This window comes from Lynx rufus, unplaced genomic scaffold, assembly GCF_022079265.1.
Source record: "Lynx rufus isolate CCGP_SWC_20201006 ecotype Redwood Valley unplaced genomic scaffold, mLynRuf1.p SCAF_8, whole genome shotgun sequence".
NCBI lineage: Eukaryota > Metazoa > Chordata > Mammalia > Carnivora > Felidae > Lynx > Lynx rufus.
In genome coordinates, this window is record NW_025814896.1 from 87,457,506 (window position 1) to 87,470,252 (window position 12,747).

Sequence of the window (12,747 nt, forward strand, 5' to 3'; positions counted from 1 at the left end):
AGGTCTGTCTTGGTCAAAAAGCTGTAACCAATGTCCTTAAAGTACTCAGGTTGCAGGATTTCCTGAATGGACCAACCACTGTTTCCTTGGGTGGTCTTCCTTTTCAGCAGGCTCTGCTTTACCTAATTTCTCTTCTCCATATCTATACAAACCCTTTCTCCTTTAAAGTCCAGTACAAGTTCTAAGTTCTCTGTGAAACTTTCTGGAGTCTCCCGTTCCCCCACTGCCGAAAGCATTTGTGAGCTCTCCACACAAGCTATTCCCTCAATCACACAGGATAGACAACACTTAATTTGCCTACCCTTTCCCCCTTGGAGGGACACAGCTCCCCTTTTACCAAAAATGCCAATCAGAGTCTTTCTTGTGGGTCTTTGCCCTTCGGAGGAGAGAGAGAGTAGAGCAGCCAATCCCGCTCCAGTGTAAAAGTGTAAGTCTTACTTTCAGGTGCCTGAAAAGTCGGAATTCTGGCTAGAGGGTGCTGCTCTGTGCTAAGAGTGAGTGAAGCCCCAGGAGAGACAGTGATGGGTCAGATGGACCTTGGCTCCAGGGTTCCTGAGGCCTAGTTACACCCTAGTGCCACCCAGGATGGCTGTCCAGCCCTATGTTAAAGTCCATGAACCATTCATTCCCATTTTTGCCTGAGCTGGTTAGAGTTGGGTTTTTGTTACCTGCAGTCAAAAGAAAACCAGGAGTCTCCTTTATGTGGGATTTTTCTTATGTTCCCAAGGACAATGGTTTACAAGGAATTTATATCAAAGTAACATAATAAAGTAGATAGAACATGCCCTTTACACTAAAATGAAACATTTTTAATGCCGTTTCCAGCAAGAAAAACAGGCTGTCTCTTTAACTTAAAAGAAGAGGTGATATCTAAACTCAAACACTAAGGACTAAATGAGAAAAATGGGAATATAAATGAAAGTGTCTGGCACACAGGAGGCATATAGGAAATGGTCACTCCCTTCTTTTCTCCCTGAAGACAGGCTTCCACTTCTGTGTCCTTCAGTATCACCATTCTGTGATCAATGAGCTCAAAAACAGGAATTGAACCTACCAGCTCTTAAACTTGTTGGAGAATAAAGAAGGAAATAAATATCTAGGGAACAAGTAATTAGAAGCATTAGTTTGAAATGTCAATAATCCCTTGATACCTGGACTTCTTTTTCTTATTTCACTGTTACTTAAATCTCCCCAAAGGCTTATAATTTTACAATCAGGCCAACATGAGATATACTTTGGAAAAACTAGTGACATTGTGCTTTTATTTGAGAACAAAATAAATGGGCATGACTGGAACTCTGTCAGGATGGTCCTTAACATTCTGCCCTAAACAGGGTATTATTAACTTTCCAACACTGTTGGTGTAAGAAGTGCTGCGAACATCTTAGAGAATTAGAAAAAGTTTGAAACAAACTCTAAAGGTGAGTTCTTTAAGAAGGAAAGAGAGCTGGTTTCCTTTTTGTTCCTTTAAAAATTCTAGCCAGAAATATCATCCAATTTATAACGAAGACCATACACAGCAGCACCAAAAAGGCCATTTACAAGAAGAGTTTTTCTTCAACAGAATCCACTTGAATGCGATAAGAAATTGCATCTTGGCTAAGAGCAGTTCACTAGGCGACAGGGCCATCTAAGTGCCTAACTAGTATTTAAATTGTCAAGGGTTGGGAATGTGCAAATTTAGCAGCAAAAGACTCTTGTTTTTTCCCTTGTCAAGGGAAAGTGATGGTGGTCAGAGGCGCCAGTTCCAAGGGCTGGTCCAGCGGTGGCCGCTGGTCTTGGTATTCCGCCACATGCCCGTTCCGGTGGTGACCGTACTCAAACTTGATCCGAAGCTCACCAATCTTGGACTGAGGAAGGATATCTGGAATCCACTCAATGATGAACGGTGTTGGCTCCTTTTGATCTGGGGAAGTGTTGCCTGAAGACCAAAAAAAAAAAAAAAAAAAAAAAAGAACATTGAAAAAATTAAAACAACAACACCCTCAAATGAAATAAGACCCAGCCTCCATGGAAATAGAGCCAAAAGAATACTAAGGAGAGCCCAGATTAAGGAGAAAAGATAGCTGGATGAGATTAAAAGGGAGGCTAGCAAGAAAAGGTCAAGTTTCAAGGAAACCAAAAACAATTAAAATTACATGGTTCTAAAACATACTACAAACCCATAATAACCAAAGGAGTGTGGTACTGGCATATGTCTAGACAGATTAAATGAACAAAACAGAAAGATCCAAAGTGGACACAAATAGAACAGGAATTTAGCATAATATAAAGGTTGCATTTTCAATTAGTAAAATTAGTGATTAGTCATTTCAGTTAGTAAAATACAAGTGTTTCTTATAATAGTGTGCATCAATTAGATAACTATCTGGAAGAAAATAAAAGGTGGCAGAATCATACCTCATACCTTACATCAAAATAAATTCCAGAGGATCAAAGATTTAAACATGAAAAACTCAGGTTACAGAATGCTTTCAAAAAAATATAAAACACTAGCAGGGTCCAACTCTTGATTTTGGCTCAGGTCATGATCTCACGGCTCACGGTTCATGAGATCTCTCTCTCTGACCTTTCCCCCACTTGCATTCATGCACTCTTTTCTCTCTCAAAATAAATAAACATTTTACTAAAAAAAAAAACTAGCAGAATTTAAAATAATACAATATACCTTTCAGAACTATGGGGCATCTGGCTAGTTCAGTTGATAGAGCATGTGAATCTTTTTATTTATTTATGTATGTATTTATTTATTTTTTTTAATGTTTATTTTTGAAGGGGAGAGAGAGAGACAGAGCGTGAGTGGGGGAGGGACAGAGAGAAAGAGAGACATGGAGAATCTGAAGCAGGCTCCACGCTCCAAGCTGTCAGCACAGAGGCCGACAACAGAGCTCAAACCCACAAACTGTGAGATCATGACCTGAGCTGAAGTCAGACGCTTAACTGAGCCATCCAGGAGCCCCAAAGCATGTGAATCTTGATCTTGGGGTCCTGAGATCCCATGTTGGGCACACTGCTTACTTAAAAAAAAAAAAAAAAAAAAAAGAAAAAAAAGGGCAAAGAAATTTTGACACTTGCTACAACATGGATGAACCTTGTAGACATTATAGTAAGTAAAATAAGTCAGAGAAAGGAAAAATACTGTATGATTCTACTTACATAAGCTACCTAAAGTAGTCAAATCAATAGAGACAGAAAATAGAATGGTTGTTGCCAGGGACCAGGGGTGAGGTGAGAGTGGGGAGTTACTAATTAATGGTACAGTTTCAGTGGAGGAAGACAAGAAAGTTCTGGAGATGGATGATGGTAATAGTTGCACAACAATGTAAATGTGTTTCATGCCTGAGAACTATACACTTAAAAATGGTTAAAATGGTAAACTATTTTATTTAAAAATTTTTTTAAGTTTATTTATTTATTTTGAGAGACAGAGAGTGAGCAGGGGAGGGGTAGAGAGAGAGAAGAGAGAGAGGATCCCAAGAAGACTTGGCACTGTCAATGCAGAGCCTGATGTGGGACTCGAACCCATGAACTATGAGATCACGACCTGAGCGGAAGAGTCGGACACTTAGCCAACTGAGTCACCCAGGCACCCCTAAAACGATAATTTTTATATTATATATGTTTTATAAAATTTTTTAAAAGTTAAAAAAATATTGTTTAAGAGGCACCTGCGTGGTTAGTCGGTTAAGCGTCCAACTTTGGCTCAGGTCATGATCTCACAGTTCGTGAGTACGAGCCCCACGTTGGGCTCTGTGCTGGACCCTGCTTCAGATTCTGTGTCTCCCTCTTTCTCTGCCCCTCCCCCACTCATGCTCTCTCTCTTTCTCTCTCTCTCTCTCTCAAAAATGAATAAACTTTAGGGCGCCTGGGTGGCGCAGTCGGTTAAGCGTCCGACTTCAGCCAGGTCACGATCTCGCGGTCCGTGAGTTCGAGCCCCGCGTCAGGCTCTGGGCTGATGGCTCGGAGCCTGGAGCCTGTTTCCGATTCTGTGTCTCCCTCTCTCTCTGCCCCTCCCCCGTTCATGCTCTGTCTCTCTCTGTCCCAAAAATAAATAAACGTTGAAAGGCATTGACTTGAAAAAAAAAAAAAAAAAAAAAGAAGAGAAAAAAAATGAATAAACTTTAAAAAAATTTAAAAAAAATAATGTTTAAGGTAGATATGGAAAGCTGTCATGATAATATTTTTAAGTTAAAAAAGTATCCGAGGTATGAGCCCATGTTTTGCAAACTCTTTTCATGTGTAGAACAGAGTCTAAAAGGAGATATGCCAAATTCTTTTTTTTTTAATGTTTATTTTTGAGACACACACACACACACACACACACACACACACACAGTGCGAGCAGGGGGAGGGGCAGACAGAGAAGGAGACACAAAATCTGAAGTAGGCTCCAGGCTCTGAGCTGTCAGCACAGAGCCTGTTGCAGGGCTCAAACTCACAAACTGCGAGATCATGACCTGAGCTGAAGTCAGAAGCTTAACTGACTGAGCCACCAGGCACCCCTAAAATCTTAATGGTGATGTCTTCTATGGTGCATGAGCTTATAGGTGGTTCACTTTTCTCCTTTATGGTCTATAATGAAATCTATGACTTCTCTATAATGAATATGTATTACTTCTATTCTGTTCTATTTATTTTTAGAGATTTTAAGTAATCTCTATACCCAACATGGAGCTCAAATTTACAACCCCAAGATCAAGAGTCATGTGCTCCACTGACTGAGTCAGCCAGGTGCCCCTTATAATTTTATTTTAAAAGCATTGTTTCAAAAGAAACAAAACACTTTATTCCATGATGGCCTTTACAAGATGAATGCATGTGTCTTCTTTGCTTAAGGTCAAGATCCAATGTCTAGGACAGTTCAATGCACACAGCTAACCTTCAAAGGAAAATGAGCTATTGAAAGCACAATTTCACTTACCAACTTTGAGAAAAGTTTTTAGTTCCAAAGGTCGCAGCACAGGTTGCTTTTCTATACGACCATAGGTTTCTGCTATGCTCTCTACTTCCACTTTAGGGCATTTAAACAGCTCGTAAGTCCCATCCCGGTTCTGGATAAAACTCCGAGTGATTTCCAAGGGCATCTGGACACGAAGTCAATACCAAGAAAGATGAGAAAGGAAAAACTTTCAAAGTAGACAAACATTTGGATGACAACAGATCTTTCACTTATTCTTTTTTGTTACACTCAAATTAATGGAAACCTCCTCTTGTATTTTCAAGTAAATGCTATCAAGAAATCTGCCTTTTCTCCTTTACATCATTCATGACTTTCCTTTTTTCTCTATAACTTTAATTTGAACCCCAGCCAAACTATCTATGAACTGAACCTCTAACATCTTCATGGCTATGCAATGGCTGCTGGCATAGACTTGCTCTCAAATCAGTTTTGTTCCCTTCCCTCCTGCTCTGCTAGCATGATTCTTCTCCTAAAAGCTCTACTGACAGCATCTACAGCTGGCCTAACACCTTGTATGCTTCACACCATCCTTGGGACTAAGCCAGACAGAACTTGAACTGGTCTTTGCCACTAAACAGCAGGGCATATAGCCTGTTTCTCATCGGCAAAATTCAGTTAATACCAACACATGGTTGTGAGTTTGAATGAGGCGATGCAGGTAAGTAATGCCCAAACAGACCGACACTCCAACATTATCAATTAGTTCTCTTCCTTCACTTGACAGTGACAGTGCCTCCCTGAACACTTGCTCCAGGCGAGAAGCTATCTCTGTAACATCCAACAATTAAAGAGGTTCCTCAAGTGCCTTTAGTGCTAACACAGGGCTTTTCTAGGGTTCACATGTAAGTTTTATAACTACCAAACAACTTATTCTTTTTCTGAAAGTAACAATGCCTTGCAATTAAGCTAATCTTAATGTATCAAACCACACTATGCTGAATTTTCTACAATATTCCATTACTGTAGGAAGGGAAAAGCCTCAAATTTTCAGGATCTGCTTGAAAAAGAAAATGTTTAAAAATGTCTAAGATTCCTCTTGCAAAAAAGAATGCCAAATAATTAAGGGTCATTTTTCTAATGAGAACTACATTGCAGTTTGTGGAGAAGCATTTAATTGTGCTGAGTTCATTGACCTCACAAATAGTATATTATCTCAAATTATTTATATAATTTCTAGCTCCCTGCCGGTTAATGTAGGGCTCACCATAGCTAGTAGGGGTTCATTATCTAATTCACAAGAAAAATGATCTCTGTTTTCTGATCCTAAAGGCAAAGAAAAAGGATATTCCAATTTAAGATACTTTTTCAAACCACAGGGAATACCCATTAAAATCACAGTCAGAACTATACAGCCATGAATATTTCTGAATAATCTTTTAGTATGAAAAAAAGGAATTCTCTTCAGTGTCTATAACTCAAGGAATTGGTGCAAACATACTTCCTGCACTTGCTTCTCTTTCTTCCCCTCTTTGCCCTCCTACTATTGTAGAAATACACTCTTACCTCTGGAGTATCTAAGATTTGTTTAACTTGCAGGATATTAGTGATATGCCAGGTATACTTGGAAAAGGTTCCCAGTGGCAAGGCGTCTTTCCGAACAAAAGCTTCAATGTAAGAAGGGAACAAGATTAGACTACCAAAAAAATAACATTCTCTTTCATTGTATTTGTTATCCAGTTTTTAGAAAGTTCAGTGCAGTGCTATCCTTTCCTTATAGAATCTCAGCACTTTTAAAAAAGAAATTCTAGAGGCAAATCTGTAATAGGTTTGGCAGAAATGTGGTAAATCAAATGATATGGATTTCTGCTAACAGATGTCTCTGATGCTTCTTTGAGATGCTACTTATTTTTGCTACCTTAGCAACTGATTTCTTTGTTTGGTATAGCTACACGCACAGGACTCCATTATAAAACAGCACCTTACAACCTCTCACAACTTTAGATATACCAGAGGTCAAATTATAGTTCTTAAAAGAATTACATGGAGTTTAGGCCAGTTAACATGGTTGCCAACCTGTTGCCTTGCCTGAAGGATTATCAAGGGGTTTCACCAAAAGGCCTGCAAAAATAGCTAAAGGATGGGTTAAAAGTAATGCATTAGGAGGCCTAAAGTTTAAGGTGAAAGAAAGAATCAACACTGCCTCAGATAGATAAGCTGTGAAGACAAAGATTTTTATAGCCCTAAACAGTGATTCACAGATAGAATTCAACCTCAAAGATAGAATTAAACCTCAGTCCCTATTATAATCATCAAATAATTACTAACTAAAGAAATAGCATTGATGTCCAGCTATAGTTACTCTTGGGCTATTTATCACTGAGCCATCTATTCTTCCTCCTCTCTCCCTCGTTTCCTTACACTACCTAATAAGTATCATGAAATTTCTAGTAGAAGATGTAATAGAAAACCAAGAAATAAGCACCAGAATAATGTAATTATAAAGGGTTCCAAGCCTAAGAATTACTCTAAAAATAAAATCTTCCTTCATCAAAATTGGGAACCATGAAAAACAAGTTTTTGTTTTTGGTACAGATTGTAATATGCTTCCAAGAAGCCAGTGCAAATAACAACTGGAACTTACAATGCTTTTGCTGAAATTGGTTCATATCTAGAAAATGTCAAACTTCTTAGTGGGCACCCTCATTACACTTCACTGTCCTTTTACCAAGTTTGTGCTTTCTGAATTTTTCCATTAACTCTTACTGGAATAAGTATGGTACCTTTGAGGGGAGTGATCATTATTCCAAGAGCTGACTGGCTAAGGCTTCATGTTTTGAGCATGTGACTAGAAGTCCTAATCCTGAAAATACCACACGGTTTCTCTAAGCATAATTCTCTAAGGTCAAGATATCTATTGTTGTTCCTAAGGAAAAAAATTCCATACCTGTGGTGGAGTTGGGAAGCCGTTTCTTTGCACTTCCTATAGATATTCTTTGTTGCAGAGCATCAAAAAAGGACTGAGGAATGTGGAACACCAGTGGCTCTGGTTTGCCTATATCAAATAAGAAGAAACTCGTTTAAAGAAGCTCAGTGGGCTTTCTGACACATAGGGAGAAGTGGAAGAAATGGAATTGGATGGCACTAACAACTAAAAATGCCACTGAGACTGCTTTATACAGAGGCAAAAAGAAGGCTTTGATTGACCTTTATGAGTCAAGCACTGTCACCAGCCCTACTCTTGATCTCTATTATGACAAATACAACAGACCCTTGTCATCTGCCAAAGATAACTTTTCAATTCCTCAGTTTCATAAACACCAGCATAGCCCAGACTTTTCCCTTTAAAGAGTATCTGAAATGAGGTGAGTACAGTGAGGCTGAGTTGAGAAGGTAAATTTGATTCAATCCTGCTCACTGTCTCCAAGCATTTGCTATGTGCATTTATGTCCAAGCAAAGTAACTGCAAGGTGTCACTCAGATGGTCTGGGCCAAGAGTGCCACAAAGTCAGGACACTGTTTATCCAACAAGCATCGGTCTTTCTCTCTGAATATGATCTCTAAGAAGGCAAAATGTTTTGAAAATACGTAAAAAACCTCTTATAGAAACTTGCAAGACACTAAGGTCAACAAAAAGGCAGCAGAAACAATGTTAGCGGAGGGGTTGGAAGAGGTCAGAGTTTTCTTTAAAAACTGTCCATGAGGAGGGTGCCTGGCTGGCTCAGTGGTAGAGCAAGTGACTCTTGATCTCAGGGTTGTGAGTTGAAGCTCCACATCAGGTATAGAGCTTACAAACAAAACAAAACACAAACAAAAAAACCTGTTCCAGAACTACTATCTGGCTAGATACAACTTAAAGAATGGTTCTTTTTTTTTTTTTTAATTTGAGAGAGTGCATGCAGACACAGGAGTGGGGTGTTGGGGAGGAGCAGAGAGAGAGAGTGGGTATCTTTTTAAAAAAAATATTTATTTATTTTTGAGAGAGAGAGCATGAGCAGGAAGGGGCAGAGAAAGAGGGAGACAGAGAATCCCAAGCAGGCTCTGCACTGTTGGCACAGAGCCTGATGTGGGGCTCGAACTCATGAACTGTAAGATCATGATCTGAGCTGAAATCAAGAGTTAGACACTTAACTGACTGAGCCACCAGGTGCCCCTGAGAGAGAGAGAGAGAGAGAGAGAGAGAGAATCTTAAGCAGGTTCCACATTCAGTGTAGAGCCCAACATAGGGCTCGATCCCACGACCCTGGGATCATGACCTGAGCCAAATTTAAGGGTCAGACGCTTAACCTACCGAGCCACCCAGACATCCCAAGAATGGTTCTTAAAGAAGACTCTTAAAGACAGTTCAGATGCCTTTTTATTTAAAGAAGTTTTTTTTGTTGTTTTTTGTTTTTTTAGGTAGGCTCCATACCCAGTGTGATGCTTGAACTTACAACCCTGAGATCAAGAGTCTCATGCTCTACCAACTGAGCCAGCCAGGCACTCCTCAGATGCCTTTTTGAAACAAAGGTCAAACCAAGAAAAATAAAAATAAAAGGTTTTCTAGAAGTCCACAAAAAGACTTTACGTTCTTTCAAATGTTTTTATATACTTTATTGAATGCAGAATGTCAATGACAAAACTGTCACTGCTTCTGAGTCACTAAAACAGTGATATATGGACAGTTTGGAAAAGTCACCATACAAAGGAATCTTAAAATTTTTCATCTTGAACTTAGATTGTGGGCTACATGCAGTGATCATGACTGGTCTAAAAGAAGTGCTAACTAACTAGAACTCAGGTGATGTGATGCCAGGGCTTAGACGTACAAATTACTCTTGAAAAGCCCACATAAAACATACAGACTCACAGTCCAGGAGAGATGATGATGACTTTGACAAAGGTAGTGGTAATGGAGATGGTGAGGAGGAGTGGTAATGGAGAATGGGACAGAGAGAGACCACCGTGTGCATCTTACATTATTGTTGGCATTCTATCTTTGATTTGGGGAGGTCGGTTTATAGGTACTTATTACATTACTTCAAACAGCAAATAAATACAATTTTAACAGGAAAAAAACAGACTATTTTATTTATTTATTATTTTTTTAAGAGAAAGAGAGCAGGGGAGGGGCAGAGAGAGAAAATCCCAAGCAGTCCACATGCTGTCAGTGCTGAGTCCAATGCGGGGCTCAGTCTCATGAACTGTGAGATCAGGACCTGAGGTGTGATCAAGAGTCAGACACTAAACTGAGTGAACCACCCAGGCAGCCCCAAACATAGACTCTTTGAAACTCTTAATTTATTTCATATTTCTAAAAAGTAACTTCTGAAGTTTTATTTATTCTAAATTAATATAAACAAAATTAAACATGTATTGTAAGATCTCTATTCTTGTCTCTTCCCTTACCATGAAGCTGTAACTATTATAATCTTTCAAAACTCATCTGTTGATTGTCTCCTTTTGAGCTACTATTCACTTTGGAGTGTCTTATTTATTTATTTATCTATTTATTTATAAATAATTTTTTCAAGTTTATTTATTTATTTTGAGAGAGAGACAAAGAGAGGGAGTAGGGGAAGGGGAAGGGCAGAAAGCAAGGGAGAGAGAATCCTAAGCAGGTTCCGTACTGTCAGCACAGAGCCTGACATGGGGCTTGAACCCACAAACCGTGAGCTCATGACCTGAGCCAAAACCAATAGTTGGATGATCAACCGACTGTGCCACCCAGGTGCCTCGTATGTATGTATGTATGTATGTATGTATGTATTTATGTATTTATTTATTTATAAAAGATTTTATTTTATTTTTTTATAACTTTTTTTTAATGTCAATTTTTGAGACAGAGAGAGACAGAGTGGGGAAGGGGAAGAGAGAGAGGGAGACACAGAATCTGAAGCAGGCTCTAGGCTCTGAGCTGTAAGCACAGAGCCTAATGTACAGCTCTAACTCATGAACTGCGAGATCATGACCTGAACTGAAGTCAGTCACTTAATGAACTGAGCCACGCAGGTGCCCCTAAAGATTTTATTTCATTTTATTTATTTATTTTTAGAGACAGAGAGAGAGTACAAGTGGAGGAGGGCCAGAGGAAGAGGGAGAGAGAATCCCAAGTAGGCTCCACAGTCAGCATGGAGCCAATATGGGGCCTGAACTCACGAACTGTGAGATCATGACCTGAGCAGAAACCAGGAGTTGGACGCTTAACCGACTAAGCCACCCAGGCGCCCCCCTAAAGATTTTATTTTTAAATAATCTCTACACCCAATGTGGGGCTCAAACTTGCAACCCTGAGATCAAAAATCACATGTTCTACTGACTGAGCCAGCCAGGCACCTGTTTCATTTTTCAAATGACAGTCATTGGACGCCTGGGTGGCTCAGTCGGTTAAGTGTCTGATTCTTGATCTCAGCTCAGGTCATGATCTCATGGTTCGTGAGATGGAGCCCCAAGTGAGGCTCTGTGCTGACAGTGTGGAGCCTGCTTGGGATTCTCTCTCTCCCATTCTCTCTGCCCCTTCCCTGCTCACGTTCTTTCTCTCTCTCTCAAAATAAATAAGTAAACTTAAAAAAAAAGATTAAAATGATAATCATAAATTGCAACATATTCAGCAAAGAACATTACAATTATGTGAGGTCTGCAAATATGCTATGAGGAGTGTTTGAAGACCTAAGATGTATCACTTGGAGAAAAGAAGACCTGTCAGGCAGCATGATAGCTATGTGTGCAGTGGTAGGGACTGTCACTTAGAACAGGCCTACTCCATGTGGCTAGAGTGAACCAGAACCAACAGGAAGTACTAGAAGCAAATATTTCTTTAATTTTTTTTTTCAACGTTTATTTATTTTTGGGACAGAGAGAGACAGAGCATGAACGGGGGAGGGGCAGAGAGAGAGGGAGACACAGAATCGGAAACAGGCTCCAGGCTCTGAGCCATCAGCCCAGAGCCTGATGCGGGGCTCGAACTCACGGACCGCGAGATCGTGACCTGGCTGAAGTCGGACGCTTAACCGACTGTGCCACCCAGGCGCCCCTAGAAGCAAATATTTCTACTTAGTGTGAGGAACACTTTCCTCACAGCTCTCACTGTCCAGCAATGTTATGAGCTGCCTGAAAAAGTGGTGAGCTCCTCACTACTGGACAAAGCCTGGAAAACTAGCCATCAAGGATGTTTTTAGCTATGGGCCAGGACTGGTTGGCTGGTCCACTCTGAAATTGTTGAGGTCCCATGAAGTTATCACAATCAACCCAAATTCAGCCTGTATTCTCCAATCTTCCTTAATATGTCTATGTAACTTTATATAACTATCTTAGTCTCACATATTTAGATTTTTCTCTAAACGTTTTCCTCCCTTGCTCTGATTTTAAGTTTGAGAGTTAGAATGATCTTCTAAGGCTTTGGCATCTCTCTCACCTAACACACGTCCATATACATGTGTGCACAGACAGGCATACCCTAAGACCAAGGCCATCTACCTTTACTTATTATTTACTATTTGCGCTCCTCCATCTCTAAATTCATTCTGCTAGTCCTGTGTTTTAATGATGTGATTATTCCTTTATTCCATTTAAATCTCTACTTTCTTGTGGCCTAATGCACGCTGGACTGAACCCTAATTACTTTTCCTATCAAAACAGAACAGAACTACCATTTGCAACAACATGGATAGAGCCAGAGAGTATAATGATAGGTGAAATAAGTCAGTCAGAGAAAGACAAATATCATATGATTTCACTCTAATGTGGAATTTAAGAAACAAAACAAAGGAAAAGAAGAGACAGAGAGAGAGAGAGAGAAGTCAAGAAACAGACTCTTAACTACAGAGAACAAACTGATGGTTACCAGAGGGGAGGAGAGTCGGGGGATTGGT

The 12,747-nt window shown here is 39.8% G+C and overlaps 1 protein-coding gene across 3 annotated transcripts in view; it reads right to left on the minus strand.

The window, feature by feature from the left end:
* Nucleotides 1–1,234: 1,234 nt before the first annotated feature.
* The window catches only part of CUNH2orf42 (chromosome unknown C2orf42 homolog), a 33,277-nt gene continuing 21,764 nt past the window's right edge, over nt 1,235–12,747 (minus strand). For all 3 annotated transcript variants that reach the window (XM_047068882.1, XM_047068883.1, XM_047068884.1), the window contains 4 exons: nt 7,845–7,952; nt 6,464–6,564; nt 4,922–5,084; nt 1,235–1,921 (listed from right to left, as the gene is read on the minus strand). In XM_047068882.1, coding sequence (XP_046924838.1) covers nt 1,713–1,921; nt 4,922–5,084; nt 6,464–6,564; nt 7,845–7,952 — 581 coding nt within the window. In that variant the 3' untranslated portion in view covers nt 1,235–1,712. The remainder of the gene's footprint in view (nt 1,922–4,921; nt 5,085–6,463; nt 6,565–7,844; nt 7,953–12,747) is intronic.